The sequence below is a fragment of the Chelon labrosus genome (assembly GCF_963514085.1).
Source record: "Chelon labrosus genome assembly, chromosome: 3".
In the NCBI taxonomy this organism is placed as follows: Eukaryota; Metazoa; Chordata; class Actinopteri; order Mugiliformes; family Mugilidae; genus Chelon; species Chelon labrosus.
Window position 1 is genome coordinate 2,028,629 of NC_140339.1, and position 17,512 is coordinate 2,046,140.

The 17,512-nt window shown below is 42.8% G+C and overlaps 1 protein-coding gene across 2 annotated transcripts in view; it reads left to right on the forward strand.

Moving 5' to 3' along the window:
• LOC311485404 (serine/threonine-protein kinase BRSK2-like) overlaps positions 1–17,512 on the forward strand; it is a gene marked incomplete at its 3' end in the record, with an annotated part of 119,469 nt that overhangs the window by 58,707 nt on the left and 43,250 nt on the right. For both annotated transcript variants that reach the window (XM_084540779.1, XM_084540778.1), the window contains exon 2: positions 1,498–1,592. In XM_084540779.1, coding sequence (XP_084396905.1) covers positions 1,498–1,592 — 95 coding nt within the window. The remainder of the gene's footprint in view (positions 1–1,497; positions 1,593–17,512) is intronic.

Here is a 17,512-nt window from a genome sequence, read left to right on the forward strand (position 1 = left end):
TCAACACGGCTGAGAGCTGACAGGGATGAATGGTTAAACCAGCTGTATACAGTATGTTTATTCTGCTTCCTCTAACAAGATAAGAACTAATATGAAGTCATGTCTTTATTATGTTTTCATGTCTGTGCTTACTTTGTACAGTATGTGTAGCACACAGTTACATTTAAAGCTTTTAAATAAACAGAACTTACACTTGAGTATCCTACTGGCAACAGGGCTACAACAAGTGATCTATCAGTTGATTCAATGTGGGGGTGCTAATGTCCTGGTTTGGGCCTGTTCTGCTGCATCTGGACCATGACGGCTTGTCATCATTGATGGACCAATGAATTCTGAATTCTACCAGTGAACTCTAAAAGACAATGTCAGGACATCTGTCCATGAGCTGAATGTGAAGAGAAACTGGGTCATGCAGCAAGACAACGAGAACCAAGAACACAAGTGGTTCTACAAAAGAACGGTTAAAGAAGAACAAGATGAATGTTTAGGAACGGCCAAGTCAAAGTCCTGACCTTAATCCAATAGAAATGTTGTGGAAGGACCTGAAGCAAGCAGTTGATGTGAGGAAACCCACCAACATCTCAGAACTGAAGTGGTTCTGTTCTGAGGAATGGGCTAAAATTCCTCCAAGCTGCTGTAGACCACTGATCAGCAGTTACCACAAACATTTGGAAACAATTAATTGGTACAACATCGACTTCATACTGAGTAGCTTCACATAGCACTAAATAAGGAACATACCTTCCACCATTTAACTTTTAATCCACATTTTCTCATAATAAAATATTTGAACATTAAAATAGATTTCTTGGAATCTTAACTGTTGTTAGAAAATGACCACTTATAATCTTTCACTAAGCTAACTCTGTCTCTTGGTTACATCTCCTGGGAGCGTACAGCCAAACAGTGTATGTAAACAGAACCACTCCTTTCAAACGTTCATTGTAATTTGTCGTTATAAACTCAGCGTCTATTACGATGTGAATTATTCATTACAAAGCTGGGTACATGAGCTATAAAATCTAAAAGCATGATATTTAGTCAGCTTTCATTGCTGATGAAGTCAGACGCGGCTGAAATGACAAAATAAAGTCAAAATATCTTTTAAGAGTTTCCAAGGTCAGAAGAGAACTTCCTGTTCAAATAATCCGTCATGTATCTGAAGCCAGAGGGGCTCCCTGCTTCATTCATCTCGCCTGTTTTACCTTGAAAAGCCTGAATTTGTTTTATCTTCAGTCGTCTGGCTCGATGCAGTCTGTGGGTTGTGTTTAAGTACTCCAGCGGTGACTGGTGTCTCAGAGGACGATGGTTAGCCTTGAATGTGATTCCATTAATTCAGGTCCGCAGCTCGTCTTTTGATTCCTCCCTCCGGTCACGATTACCTCTGGCAAATTCAGACTTTTTTCTGTGCACATCACATAATTTGGATCAGTTTTGGCTCAGAGAGACTTTGAAGGGATGATTTGATGTGAGTGTTATCTGACGTTTGTGTTTCAGGTCTTGTGAAGCTGGGGGTCCACTGTGTCACGTGTCAGAAAGTTGCCATAAAGATTGTCAACAGAGAAAAGCTCAGCGAGTCTGTTCTCATGAAGGTAAGACGCTTTTTATCATGATATTTATTCTACAAAAAAAAAAATCAGCAGAGAGAAAAGAAATTCAAGGATAAATCCTCTTCAGATAAATCATCTTATTTTCAAAGAAGTTGTTGTCAGACAGAATCAAATGAAAAGAACAAACTAAACAGCATGACCTCCACATACAGTAAGTGACTTTAAATGAAGCTTTCTTCAAATGGAAGGGAACTCCTGAACTCCAAGCTTTCGTCGTTGGAGGTCGTGTACACAAAATATTGGCTGTAACTGGTGAGAACGCTGCTGCTAGGCAACAGTTGGAGTCTAGAAGTCACCGAGGCTAACAGCTTAGCAACGAGCAGGTGACTTATGTAGGAAAGGCATGATGGTAAGATGAAGCTGTTGGGAATATCAACCTTTTCCTCAGTCATTTCTGGAAAGGTCTGCAAACGCGTCACAACTTGTGAACTCTGAGTTTAGAGAAAACCGCAATTTACAAGGTTTTGATCCCATCTGAAGGCAGCATTAGTGTTTTTAGTTTCTGTTTTACATGTAATACAAATCATTAAAAAAAGAAATCACAGAAGCAGGGACTATTTTCGGCAGCGGATTAATCCACATTTGCTGCTCTAGTGAGTATATGGGGCAGCAGGATGGTGAATGTTGGATTGAACCTAAATTAACTGCAGTCAGTGGTTGTAGTTCATCAGCTAGTTGGTCATCTTGGTCTTTTTAATGGGTTTTAATAAGGATAAGATTTTACATCCTCTTTCAACACTGAGTCCTTAGGTTTTCTACCTTCATGAGGTCTTGATGTGTTGATCTTGGTGAACGTACGCCTGGTCATTAGGGTGTGCTGGCCATAAAATGCATTAATTATATATTTTTGAAACAGAAGTGCTAATAAGATGGCGCTATAGGGTTTAGATGTATGTAGAATTACGTCTTGACCAGTATTCATGGTGAAAATAGAAAACGTTACCTAAGAAGTGTTTTAAAAAGGTAACTGGACTTGTAGATGTAGTTTTGAGAAACATCTAGAAATATTTTAGACAACGTTGATCCAATGGTGCATCTACTGAACAGATTTCATAATCCGTGGCTTACATCTAACCTTTTTTATGTTTTCAGGAATATTTCCAGTAATTAGTTTGAATAGCAGAAAATGTTTCTGGACTTCGTCACTCAGAATTACATAAGAACTTTGTCATTAGTTGTTGAGTTTCCACAAACCTTCTTTTTCCGCTCACACAAGAACAGGAAATAGACCAGAATGTGGCGCAGGTGCAAGTTTTAAAGCTGCAACTGTTTCACCCACGCGCATGAAACTGAGTACCTGAAGAGGTGTTTGCTCAGTGGACAGGCTGCTGGTCTGTGTCGCTTTTATTATTACTGTCATCGCTCCACTTTCCTCCTACGCCTTCAGCAAACAGGTGGATGCAGCTAAATCAGGCTGCATGAGTCACATGTACAGTATGATGGAGGTGGAGTGTGTGTGTGAATAATGTTTTGCCTTCCTTTCTTTTTATTTCTAACTTTGAATCCAAATTACACAACATAAGAGCATCTGTGTTACGTAAATAAACAGGTAGGTCTGGTTTTATTTAGTTGGTTACATTTAAGTTGCAGTGAACAGAGCTCTAAATAATGTTGAACATTTAAATTGTCTGCAGAATAAATAGTACCAGTCAGAGAGACTATAGGAGTAGAGAGACTGAAACTACACCACTAAGCTGTGGTTATAAAATGAAAACAATGAACTGAAAGAGGATCAAATGTTCCGTCAAAGAGAGATGCCTCTTTGAAACGAGCTTTTGATTTATTGTTAATATAAAAACAATATTGATTTGTGCAGCTTTAAACACATGAAGCAGTGAAGTGCTGCATGGTTTGATCGTCTCACTGCAGAGAAGCTCTGAACAGAAACGTAATATTATTAAGAAAAACACTTTTCAAAACAAAGCAACACTTCTCTGGTTTAAGAGATAAGAGCCCTGTTCATTTATATCACCTAAAAAGTGCTAATTTGACTGCCTTATTACGTTTTCATTCTCACACATGCACAAACTATCTTGGAAAGCCCCTAACAAGTAGAACTTTGGGAGTTTTCGCAGCTTGTTCTTGTTCTTTTCTCGTGTGATGTCCGGCAACTATTCTGTAATTAGTCAGAAATTAGAAGTGGGCGTGGTTAATGTGAAAAAATGGAAATGCTAGCGGCCACTCTGTAAGCTCCTAGATGCTAATATTCTCAGTGTGACCGCTAATCTCTCCTGGGTAGAGATCGGCATACTGTGTGTGGGTGGATGCTGAATGAACGACGTGGCCAACATTGGAAAATAGAAAAGGGCTTCTCGTTGTCCATCTCCCACATCTCCCACAATGCTTAGCGTGTGTGACGTATGCTGCAGTGGGCTCACCTGGAGAACAAATTTCTCACTTCTTGCAGAATATGTATCAAGCTTAACCCTAACCCTAACTCTATTAGGACAAAGGTTACTAAGTGTAACCTTGGTTTGAATTTCTTGTTTTGATTTTTTTGTAAGACTTAATCCTCAAAAATTTGTCGTGTCCAGAAAGGGCAACATGACCCCACAATGTAAGTACTGTACAAGGCTTTGGGCCCCACAATGTCATAAAAACTAGAACACACACAGTTTATCTTCTGTTGCTGCTAATCAGCTTGACTTGTCAAGAAAAAACTTTTGATGATAGTAATCCAGTCTAAAACACTGTTAATTATACACACCTAAAGGTCGTGACACTGTGTAAACTCTGTGTGTGTGTGTGTGTTTGTGTGTGAGAATCCATGCAGGTAGATTTAATCATCAGCAGAAGCTAATTTTCTGATGGTGTGCGTCACACCTCTTTGCTGCTTCTTTTCCCACCCTGAGTACTTAGCAGTGACAATGTGTGTGTGTGTTTTCGTGTGTGTTGGCGGAGGTCATGTGACCAGGCCATTTGCTGCTGCGGTCTTTGCTTTCTGCTGATAATTGTCCTTCCTTCCTAATGAGCGGAGCGAGGGAGGACCACCTCTGTCCTCGGATAATTGGCCGTTAACGCTGAAGGTATTTTGTGAGTGCAGTAAAATCAAAGAAGTTAGTGTCAAGACTGGGAAAGTTTCACCGGCACGCGCAGGTCAGAGTGGCGAACTTGTTGTTGACTGGCTGCTGCAGGTATTCCTCATATTAGTAGGACGGTGAATCTGATTCTGGATGAAGACTCTGCGTCATTGTCCTCTCCGCCCTGCACCTGCACTGCGTGATTACGTAGTCTATGGTCTGACCATCTCTGATGATGTCCTGATCTCCCGCGTTTCTCCAATCAATGCAGCCCGCTCAACAGTACACCAATATATTCAGGAGAGTTCTCAGTTCTCATTATATATATATTTTTTAAATTAAATCACAATTCTCATTATGCAAAGCACACTCTCTTCATTCCTTTCCAGTACCTATTAGCTTGTCACATCCAATCATAAGGTATTTCCCACAACAGTGTGCACGAGTGCCAATAATCAAGAAGAAGTATGACGAGAAATATAATTATGCCGTCACAGGTTGGAAACAAACCAGTGAATTGTTCTGGAAAAGTAAACTAAGGCAAACAGTAAAAGTTATCACACAGACATCCATTGACTTTGACCCACTGTAGCTGTGCACTCAAATTTCTCCTGCGCTGAGCATTGATTTGTTGTCATCACGGTTATTTTTATAGATTATGACACAGTGTTTTAGATAATAAAAAAGTGACTGTTACATGAGGCTATGCCAGAGCAGGCTACTATAACGTCCCCCAGTTAATTCAGGTAACTGGAAGGCAGTGAAAACAAAAATGCAAACAGCGTAGTCACTGTCTAACATTTTGGTTTTGTGGTTTTGTTAACACTGCAGTTAATGCACGCATTTGATAAAAGAAATAATCAAGGATTATGCAACTGCAAAGCATCATGCTGAAGCAAACCGTGGTTCACCTTCTGCACTGCGATCGTGTGAGATTGAGAAAGGTCAGCTGTCTCAGAGAGAAATGTTGTGGACACACACATTCACACCGTTCATGAACATATCACTGTCAGTGGAATTAATGACTTAATGACTTCAGTTGAAGATGTTATTTCATTCAGAAAACTTTATTTGGGGCCTCTGTTGACCATCCCACAGATACTTGATCAGTTTGGGATCTAGTGAATTTGGAGGCCAGGTCAACACCTTGTGCTGTTCTTCATGTTTTTTTTTTTTAGTTGTTCCTAAAGTGTTTTTGTGTGCGTGTCTGTGTCAGGCTGCATCCTGCTGGGGATGTCTGCTGCCATCAAGGAGTGTCATTGCTATGGGGTGGGGGTGCCTGGTCTGGTCTAGGTGGGTGCTACATGTCTAAGTAACTGGTCGGTATATGTCCACTCTACTTGTCACAGAATGCACAAGATGCATCTTTATCCACGTTTAGTTCAGTCTCATGAATCTTCTGCAGTAGCACTACTCAAGGACCAGAGGTGTGTCTGTTTTTACCGGTGGCCCAGACCACCTCCAAATGTGGTCTAGGTGATCCCCAATGGGTCTTGGGTGTGTTTAACACTGTTACTTCTGATCGGATCCCTCAGTGTTAACACCAGGTCTGATCAGGGCTGCATGCTATAGAAAATCACATAGGTAGTGGTAAGAGTGTGGTCATGGTTGAAGATTTCCCCTCTAACTTCCTCCCGGTCTCTTCTTATGGAACCATAACCCTGCAGTCTGTGTTTAAAGACGTGAGCAGTGTCCTTTTTGGTGTTGGTGAAACAAAGCTCCTCGAGGCTGCGTGTCATTTCTTCGTCTCAGTGTTTGCAGCAGCGTTAGGATTTTTAGGCACTAACCGGTGAGATTGTAGCATCGTGACAACACTGGTGGCTTCACACTTCCATTTTCCATCAGACAGTCAGTGGTGGGCTTGTTGTGTGTCCAGTTCGATGTGAACGCAGCAGATGCTTGAGTTTCCTCCTGCTCTCTTCACTCATATCTGAGCCTGCGTTCCCCGCTACTGTCTGTCTGGGGGGTTGCCCCGGCAGCTTTGTCTAATCTTTCCCGCCTCGGTCTTATTTTAGAAGAAGCTGGGGCCCTGTTGTCATGGCAACAGGCAGCTATTGGCTGGAGTTATGCCTGTTGTGTTCTCACACAATGAAGTCTGCCCGGCAGCCTAAAAAAAATAAATATATATATATAAATTAAAAAAGAAAAAGAGAATAAGACAGGATTTTGAAGGAGTTGCATGTTGAAGCCGTCGACGCCACTCCTCCTGCTGCAGCTGGCATTTTGAAGAGACCCCATTTTGTCCCATTTAGTTTGGCATTTTCAGATGAGCCGCAGGTTCTCGTTTTCACATTTCTTTCCCTTTCTTTTGCTGCTTTTATCCCAAAGTTTGTGAAGCGTTGCATGTGTTCTGTTGAGGTTTAGCATATGAATGTCTCTTTTGTTCACAATACAAGACACATTTACATGTTCCTCGTTCACTGTTACGCACAGAACCTCTTAAAATGGAAACTCCATATTATTCCCATATAAATACATTTAGTTTTCTTTATCTGTCACTGAGACAGTTTACATCCAGCTCTTGAAGATTCTCATTGTCTGTGTTAAACACTCACTGTCTGCTTGGTGTTATAGTACCAGTATGATTATAGAGCAATCCAATCTCAAGTTTCCAGCTTTAAGTTCTTGTGTTCACACCTGGTGTTAATCTAAATGTGTCTCCACATGCGTCCCCAGCCAGCACTTGAGATCTGATCTCAGTTTGTGTGTCTGTAAATCAGCAGCGCCATCATGTGGTCAGTAGAATATTGTAGCAGCTGCTGTCTCTAATGGATCTCTACCTACCGCTGGATCATAACCATCAACAGCTGCTTGTTGACTTGGAGACATGATCCAGATGTTGGAACAAGATGGAAAGTGTCTTTCATTGCAAGCACACACGTTAATGTTATTATTTATTTATCTGTCAGTGTAGAACTTTATTGACAAGGTGGTTCTGCTGCTGTGGACTGTCAAGAAGACATTTCCCTAACTTCATCTCCAGTCCTGAATGTGTAGAGTTTTAGAAGATGAACCAAGATTTCTCCAACGTCTCTGTCCACATTGATTCCATCTTGGTTCATCTTGTTCTTCTACCTCCATGTTTCTGTCCCTCACCTGATGTTTACTCCACGTGGAGCAGACATGCTCAGAGAGAATGGATTTATTCCAGGAACCAGAGAGAAACCAGCACATCAAGAGTTTACATGGTTAGTAAAGGTTAAACCACCACCTCTACATCTGATTAAAAACTAATCCAAGGTGAAAGAGTCATAAAACACAAATAAGAGGTGAAAAAACAATTGAGTAAATGACTGAAATTAAATGTCTCTGACTTATTCTTCAGTATGTCTAATCAGACGTACTGAAGAATAAGTCAGAGGATATAGTCTTTATTCCTGGAATACTGGTGCACCAGAGCTTAACAGGTTGAATCTGCTGCTGTCTCTGTGTTATCACCGTTAACTTCTTCCCATCTTCACCACCTCACTGTCCCTTGACGTCTCTCCCTCTGTCATGTGCTAACCTGCACATCGTTATGCAAACGTGTCATTGTGTGTCTGCCCTTGAATATATTCCTACGGGCTTCCTGTAGCATCCACACTGTAGCCTGTGTGTGTGTGTGTGTGTGTGTTGATGAGATATGCAGGCTGACATTTATAGCACTTCTTCAGAGATCAGCACCTTACATCAGCACCGCGCCGTCACCCCGCCTGGCACCCACGTGTCAAAGCTGGCATTTACACCCGAGCCTTTCTGCTGCTAATGGAGAGTCTCGTTAGAGGAACCACTACTGGAGGAGCTGCTAGCGTCGGCGGCTAACAGGCGGAGGAACGATGCAGCTCGGCCCGGGACTCATTATGAGGAGTGAAGCAACTGTAGTGCACATCGATCTCATAACTGACTCCCGCTGACTTTGAGAGTATGTACAGTTGGACTGTCTGCTGTTGTCTTGCAGGTTTAACATCGTGTCGGGATTAAAAAAAATTTGAACTCACCACAAAGAATACAGCCAGCTGGTCCTCTCATATGTCGACTGGGAGCTGAAAGTAGTCTGGACTGATCGTTCAAAAGAGGAAACGGGAAGAGCTACTATTAGAGGATAGGAAACAAGTAGAGACACAAACAGAGTCCTACTGATCGGTTGTTCTACTTACTTAATCCAAGATGATCACGTTGACTCTGTCGCTTTGTTAGCCAATCAGTGCGACCCCTCTTACAAGATGTTCTTTTATATTTTCAGAAATATATAAAAGAACATCCAGACAAAACTGATTCACCAGGAAATGTGACTGTAGTTCAGCTAGAAATGCTCTTACTGTGAAAAACCTCAACAGGAAGACTTGCCTTTTTCTCTTTAAGCATCTAATTCAGTGTTTCTATTTATCATTGGTCTATATAAAGCCTTTATGTTATCTGTTTATTCATACAGCAGTCTCAGATCATTGGTCGGTTGTTCTTGTGTCCACCTCATGAAGGCAAATCAAACATTTCCAACCACGCAAAAAGAAAGTCACGAGCCCAAGATGGCCGCCCGCCCATTTCAGCCATAGTTTGGCTTCATGTTTGTGCAAAGGCAGTTTTATATATCCTTCAAAGACCTGAAAAGCTTGAATTTATACAAACTGCTTCCTGTTAAAAGAAGACAAAACGAAACAAAACTTGTGAATCACGGTCATTTCAAGACCGATTTGAGCCTGTGTAGCTTCATGTTAGCACTGAATCATCTTTAAAGGTGATTATCACACTCTGAGTTCTCTGGTCAGGCTCCAGACAGACTCTAAATTGGCCGTAGGTGTGAGTGTCTCTCTGTGTTAGCCCTGTGATAGACTGGAGACCTGTCCAGGGTGGAGCCCGCCTCTCGTCCCAATGACAGCTGGGATAGACTCCAGCCCCCCCACAACCCTCCAGAGGACAAGCGGTTACAGACGATGGATGGATGAATGACATCCAGACTGGCTGCCTTGACAGGCTGATTTGGCAGATTGCTGGGATGAAACAAAAATCAAGATTCTGTTGTGTTTCTGTAAATTGAACTTCAGCCGCTCTTTCTAGTTCATCAGCTCAACTACTCTGTGTCGGCTTCATGTGCTGAGTTTAGTCCTGAGGGAGCACTTGTGAGCTAAGCATGAAAATACAGGAACAGTGTGTGGGAAGGGAGGACGTGTGTGTGTTGAAGTGCGGTCGATTGTGTGTCTGAGCTCTTCAGAGGTCAAACTGGACTCCCTCATGCCTGACTGGACTCATTTCATCTCCTCAACGTCTGGCTGCTCGTGTTAATGGTGTCAATACTGACTTAATGTGTGTTCATGCTGCTCTCTGCTCTCCGACGCGCCAGGTGTCGTCTTGGGGGTGGGGGGCGAGATTTCATGGAATACTAATGTTGTGGGGCCTACGGAAGCTTTTCTGCAAGTTTATTAGAATTTGAACACAGGATACTGTCGGCCATAGCCCTCGTCAACATCATAAACTTCTAATATGTGGCTCTCACTCGGCGTCTTAGCTGCAGCGTACAGCTCGTCGAGAGACTTCAGACTGCACCCGATCACCTTCTCTGCAGAGAGTGACACGCTGCAGTCTGCTCTTGTCCTTAGCAGAGGCTGCAGCATGCCAGGTGGTGATGGAGTCAGTGATGGCAGTGTAGAAGTGCACCATCATTGTCTTTGGCACGTCAAGTTTCTTCAGCTGCTGCAGAAAGTACATCCTCTGCTGTGCTTTTTGGATTAGGACACTGATGTTCAGCTCCGATTTGAGGTCCTGGGAGATGATGGTGCCCAGGAAATGGAGGAACTACAATGTTGACTGTAGAGTCACTCAGGATGATGGGGTGGAGCGGGGCTAAAGCTTCATGGCACGGCAGTAAAGTCGACTAGTCGGTACAACCCCAAGGCCCTGTAACTTTTTGAGGGCTAAATCCTGTTAAGACTTGGTTTTAGATTTGTCCTGTTATTGTCGACAGTGTTTTCTTCACCTTCAGCTTCTCTTCTGGAACGACGCTGAAGAGAGCGTCTGCCCTTTTACCCATGATTCGCTGCTGACCTTAATCCACTCACCTTCACATCAGCTTCAGATCAGCCGGTCCGCCCCGTGTGTGATTGTTGTTAATGTATTCTGTCTGAAGTGGTCGCAGAGTGAAAAGACTGTGAAGTCACCAGAAAAAACTGGCCTCGGCGCCGAGTAGCGACCCGGGACGGAAAGACGTCTCTGCTCTACTCTCCTGACTTCCTTTGCTCTTTCAGACTCACTTCTTTTATTGTCCCCCGTCTTTTCCATCCCTCTTCCCTGCGTTGTTTTCCCTTCTTTCTTTCCTTTTCCCTTCTCTTGTTTCATTTCATCTCCACCTGTTCCTTTCTTTTCCTTTCACTTGTGTCAGACAGCAGAGCAAACAGAATGGATTTGTGTTTCTTCACAAGACACCTGGATGTTGTGTCTCCTCCGTCGTCTCCCCCGGTTGCGGTGGTTGTGATTGGATATTCCAGCGGGTCGGTCGCTCAGACGTCATAGCAACAGATGGCGGTTTGATTACCGAGTGGATGTTCCAATTTATCGGCCCTCGTGCCCCTCAGCCCTGTATCGTGTTTCAATTAAATAGAGATTTGGAAGCGGCGGTGCGGCCCGAGCCGGTCCTCATAATTCATTAAGAGAAGCTATCAGGCATGGAGGCCCCGACTGGAGGAGGCTGCTGGAATGAGTCAAGAGCTCCGAGCCTCTCGGTGGAGGGAGGAACAGCTTTTCCATCAGCGTCACCTGTCAGACACCGAGCGCTGTTGAAATTAGACTGGAGTGGAAAATAAATAAGAGCTGCCGCTTCAAAGCTCAGTCCAAGTTTGTAGACGTTAATGAACAGGAGCATCATCGGTTCCCAACGGAAAAGATTTGGGACCGGGAAGTTGGTCTGACTTCCAGGGTAAATACTTTAATTCATTTAGTTGTAATTAGTTTGATAGAAAACTATATTCACCCAAAAGTGTTGGTCTAGTTTTATAGGAGAGTAATTCCTGAGAGTACTGGTTCAATATAGAGTGTTTTGTAGTCAAGGCCACATGATAACCTGATAATCTACGTCCTGGGATGCGCTACTATCCTGTTTCTTTTAGTATTTTTGTTGTGTACACGCTTTGTATGCCAAGCCTCAAATGATCCGGTTCAGACTTTGCATTTAGATCCGATCTGAGCGATCCGATCGCAAATGACCAGCTTTAAGTACCGATCTCGGTTTTCTTGCTCCATCTGCAAATAAACACTGACATCATCTGGGGCGCGGTAGAATATGGATCTCTACCGCTGCTCCAGACCCGAGAACAGCTGTTGAGTTTATTATTAATTGAGCTCCACCCTCACGTTAGTTAGACCTGCACAAAAAATTTATTTACTTCTTATTTAGTTAATTAACAGCTACAAGGACAGAAGGCTTTCTTTACTAATGAACAAACATCACTTACGGGGCTTTTTCCTTTACAGGTGATCATTTATAGTAGTGGTTGTGTGGGTTTTGATGCAAGAGCACATCTATTGAGCAGGTGGTCTTTCATGTGACCCAGGACTCATTACTTTCACACTACCAAAGGAAGGAGGTCAAATGTGAACCAGACCACCTCTAAATGTAGTCAGAGATCGGATCTCTCAAATGCAATCTCATTTTGTCCCAGGGTTGTTCACACCTGTCTTTTACTCCGGCCACTTGTGATTTAATTGCCCAGATTGGATCCTAATATAAGGTCTGAGCTGTTGTGTGCTGCGTGTTTTGGCCTGATGCTCCATTAGTGTATGTACTGTAGCGTGACTCGTTGCAGAAGGCGTGTCGCAAATCTGACTCACTGGAAAGCGTTTGTTGCGTCGAGGTCTGAGTCACCGTCCATATGGCAGGTCTTAGGTCACCATCAATCCCCCCCAGCTGTCTGTCTTCACTCTTCAGATTTACTGCCAACACGTCAGAAGCTGAAGAGTGATGGGACTAGAAATCTGGATGAATCAAACCTTTTCATCCGACTGCCACACTGCGGCTGATTCCAAAACACCTTCAAAGTTCAGCAGTAACTGCTAAAAACGTGGAGATGATCAGCTTTCTGTGCACTCCTACGCTTTGTGATGTTGTTTGATTATTTTTACACTAAGGCTGTGAAAGCAGGAGCAGACATCCAATAGTATCACACTCACTGTCAGCGTTACAGTTCATCTTCCATCACCTTGTATCTGCAGCATCAGTCAGAGGCGTTCTCGTTCTCGTTCACTAACATTTCATGTCTGGTTCCTCTAACCACAGATAACCGTTCATTAAAAACATCTCCAGGTGTATTTGTGCAACATCTGCACTGATTCGAGTTTAGTACCAGATTATTGTGGAGAAAATGATGAACCTATTTTTCACTTGGCCCTCGACTGGAGTTTTGCTTTGCCGAGCATCTTCCTTCCAAACAGATCGGACTGAGGTCACAGCTGATTCTTAACACAGTGGTTTTGGATGGAGTTGAACTTTTCGCTAACAAAGTGCAAACCTTCTTGATGGCCCTGACCTTTAAGGGAATGGATGTTTTGGCTTCATACAGTGAAAAGGAAGTGGTGATGTGTCTTATGTTGCAGAATAACACCGTTAACGATGGTATTAAATGGTGATGAATGCAACGAGACAATGTTAAATGAACAGTATAGATGCAGCAGCATCAGGCAGAACTGTAACGGCTTAATGAATGAAGTGTGATAACAATTAAACCAGTTCAACGTTCTTTAAATTGACATAATAAACTATATTTAACACTTTTGACTGTTGGTCAGACAAAGCAGTAGATTTAATTAAGACTTCTCGGGCTTCAGAAAGCTTTGATGGACATTTTTTACAGCTTTCTGATGGTTTATGGAGAAGCTGTTGGGAAAGTAATTGGACTATTAATGGATATATAACTAATTTGGGTTAAGTGTTTGGAGAACTGAACAAAAGCGTCAATTAATACTTAATTAACTGTACAACAGTATAAATGCCACAGTTTTCAGGGAGAGAGAAAGATAGAGATGCGTTACAGATGCATGCTCTGGCTGGATGTTTGGGCTTGCTGTAATGCTGCAGAATGAATTTGTGACTAGTCAAGAATCTAAACCTCTGCTAGCATAAATCCCATCCAGTGTGACAGGACGTGACAGAGGAAGAAGTGACAGTAACCTCAGGTCAAAGTGCACTCCTCAGTCTTGGCGCTGCAGCTCGGTACAGAGCCACGTTAACAGCTCTTTCTCCTCTGGTGAAGTTGTTTGGTGTGGGGGGTGGTCTGTTGGGCGGGCATGGGGAGAAGAGGTGTAATGAGATTGTGGGAGATGAAAGACTTCCTCTTGGAGCTTCAGTGGAAGAGTTGAACTAAAGCTTAATCGACTCATTTACACCTCTGAGACCCTGATTAACTCACCACAGGAGCCGGACTTTAAACTCCTCCACAGACCATCAGTCTGGGTTGGTTCTGAGTGGTGAGTTAACGAGTCCATAGGATGGGTATATTGGAAATTGTCTCTTGCTGTAAGTCTGTTAAATTCTCAATGCTTTTACCTCCATTTGACTTCACAGGATGTCACAAGTATTTAATCATGGCTGGATTCCTTCATTAACTACTTAGTAGAGCTACTGAGTTTATGGAAGCTGGTTCATAGCCAGAGTTGTGGTGCCCTGGGCTAGTATTAGCAAAATGAAGCAACTCTATCATTGTCCGTGTTCACATGGACACCGGTGTTCCTCTAATAATCAGAATAAAACTCCCTCATGTAACCACCTCATTCAGAACAGAAGGAGTTTTTTAATCTGATGTTGAGGTCTGGTGGAATAAATCCATTCTCTCTGAACATGTCTGCTCCACGTGGGGTAGACAGAGGAGGGACAGAAACATGGAGGTAGAAAAACAAGATGAACCACGGTGGAATCCACGTGGACAGAGACGATGGAGACATGGAGACATCTTGGTTCATCTTCTTATTCTTTAGACGTTCAGGACTGGAGAGAAGATCATTTGGAAAACTGGAAACTTTAACTAAAACGATTGATCAGGTTGAAGACATATTCTTGTAAACGTAGCCTTGTGTTGGCGGTCAGCAGGATCTTTAAATGGCTTCTGTTTTTTAACGTCTGTAAGCCTGGACTGAGCTCAGTGACTTTTCCACTGAAGCCTAATTTTAGCAGGTGCTCGACAGGTGAGCCTGATCACTGAGAAGCTCTTCTTTCGTTTGCTCCACATTGAGGTAAATATCAGGCGAGGAGTTTCCAGGTGGGACGGAAACATGGAACAACAACCAGCTGTTCAGTTGTTAAAGGATGGGAGCATCATCCACACACTGACTTTAAATCTCTCTGTCACACAGATATAAAGTATTTGACATGACGCTGGATTAACACATGAATATATATATGCTTTAAACAATAACTGCTTCATATTAATCAAGCGTCTGTGGGATAATTGAATTTAATGCCCACACCCCTGTCTGCAGCTTATACGTTAATGCCTTTTTAATGACGACGAACAAAGCTGGAAACATTCCTGCTAATTCTCCTGAACGGGGAGGATGAGCCGGAGATAATTGAGGTGAGCGGGGGACGGTGCTTCAGACGCGTCTCAGACGAGATCTCAGTAACCCAGACGACGGAATTAAAGAGTGCTTCACCTGTGTTAGCGACCCCCCTGTCTTCGCCGCATGCCTACGCTCTTTATTACGACACATTAAAAAAGCCATATGGGTCATGATGGAGCTTAATAAACGTCAGCGTCACAGTTGGTGCAGGGAGGGCCGTGCTCCATGAATGTTTACCTTGGACATGAGTTTAATTAGCCTCCGCCGTGCTGCACCGTGTGACTGTGTGAGGAGACAAAGACGAGGGTAATTAGATCTGATAGCAGGATCATGGGCTGGTGTGCTGCACCTGCATCCATCACAGACACCAGAGTGTGCTCTCCTGAAGGTGGGAAATCCAAGACTGGATCTAAAGATGGACGACATGAGAGCTCAACAGAAGTGATGCGAACATATCCAAGAGATGTGTGCTGCCATTTTGCACCGTTGCCATTCAGTTTTATTCAGATGTACAGTGAGAGAAGGACAGGTATGTGAAGTTCAAGGGGTGTGTCCTCATACTTGGGTGGGGCAAGAGGCGGGACCAGAACAAGATGGCAGCTCCTATTTCTGAGATATTTTGGCTTCATTTTAAGAAGGAGAGGAAGTGGTGATACATCCTGTGTTGCAGAATCACACTGCTGCGTTAATGATCAACTAATGGGGAAGAAATCTGATAATTAATTAGATAATAAATAAATGATGATGAAATGACAACTGAGAATGTTAAATGAACAAAACACAGCTATTTTATCTTCACCTGTATCAGGTAGAGCTGCAGAAGTTAACTTTTCAGTCTGAAAAATGGAAGAAAATGAATTGCCAACTTTTGTGATTAAAACAGTGTCATGTACTTTTTAGTTTTTTTTTTTTTTTTGGATTTACGCGATGTGATGAAGACTTCTTTTGCTCCGGAACGTTTTGTTGGACATATTTGACATTCTTCTGGTGTTTTATAGACAATAAATGGAAATATTAACGGATAAAGAATGAATTGATTAAAATAAATAAACGTCAGAGCAGCTAGCTCACAGTCTGTAGTTCAGTCTATACATAGACTATATATATAGACTGAGCTACAGTGTTTTATAGACAATTGTTTTGTAAGTGTTTGGAATATTAATAGATAAAAAACTGATTAGGGTTAAGGGTTTAGCTCAGTAACTGTGAAATCTAGTGAATGTCTGTGTTAGTAATTTCTATTCATTTACCATTATCATTCTGAGCCTCTACATCTCTGGTCTGGTCTGCATGCACCAGCAGCACTGGTTGAGATACAGTTGTGGAAAATTACTAGATTACACAACCACAGACAGCAGCAGCTACATGTAATGAATGACTCTGGAGATTACCGTCAGACTTCTGTCATGAAGGATTTATTCTTGGTTCTGTCTGTCTCCTTGTTATTAGAGTGTCTTAAAAGCCTGAGTAAGACTTCACAGCTTGTTCCAAAGTATATATGACTTCTCCAAGTCATGACCATAGACTGTATATAAATATGGACAAAGCGTCTCCACTTCCTTGCATTGGACAAACTGGCACTATTTTCCTGGGGACACAGGCGGCAGCATCTTAAATGCCAGGATAGTGGACATCGAATTCCCCATGACGGATGTTAATACAAGGTCTGAGAAGGGGTTTGTGTCAATTTAAGGTGTTCAATGTGTCTTTCTGACTCTTGGTCGTCTACAGCTTATCCCTCATCATCAACTCTAACTAACATCACCATGCACGACTGCTGGTGTGTTTTTTCCCACCTGTTGTTGCAGCTGCACACTTCTTCCTGTAATTTCTTGTAGAAGCAACTCATCGTTTCTTGTGACGTCCCTGCTCTCATATTGTCTCGAGAGCTGACCACTTTGTCTCCTAAAAAGGACTCATTTGCAGAAGCGAGGACATTTAGAAAAGAGACTGGATTATGTTTGCCATCCATATTTAAGTAATGGCATGTATTATCATAGTGAAGCCACTGAATCACCAGTATTCTGTGAAATAGTTTTCATTCATTCTTTTAGTTCATCCGGTGAGGCTTGAGAAATCTTTTGTAAGCTGTTTCTTTCTTCCTCCTGAGCTCTGGGAGAAGAGTTTGAGGATGAGAAGCTGGTGTGACAGCCTGGTCTGGGAAACGACCGGTCCGGAGATTAAAGGGAATTCTTTTATTATCTATCAGCTGCCAGCCCCAGCCAGGCCTCACCGTGGCAGACCTTTGAAGAGCGCCCGCTTTGATGGGAGTGAAATTTAATTTTCAGGTGTCTTCTGTCGACCCGTCACATCAGGGGCCCGGGCTCAGAGGGTGACTCAGATTTCAGTTGGTCAGTTGACAAA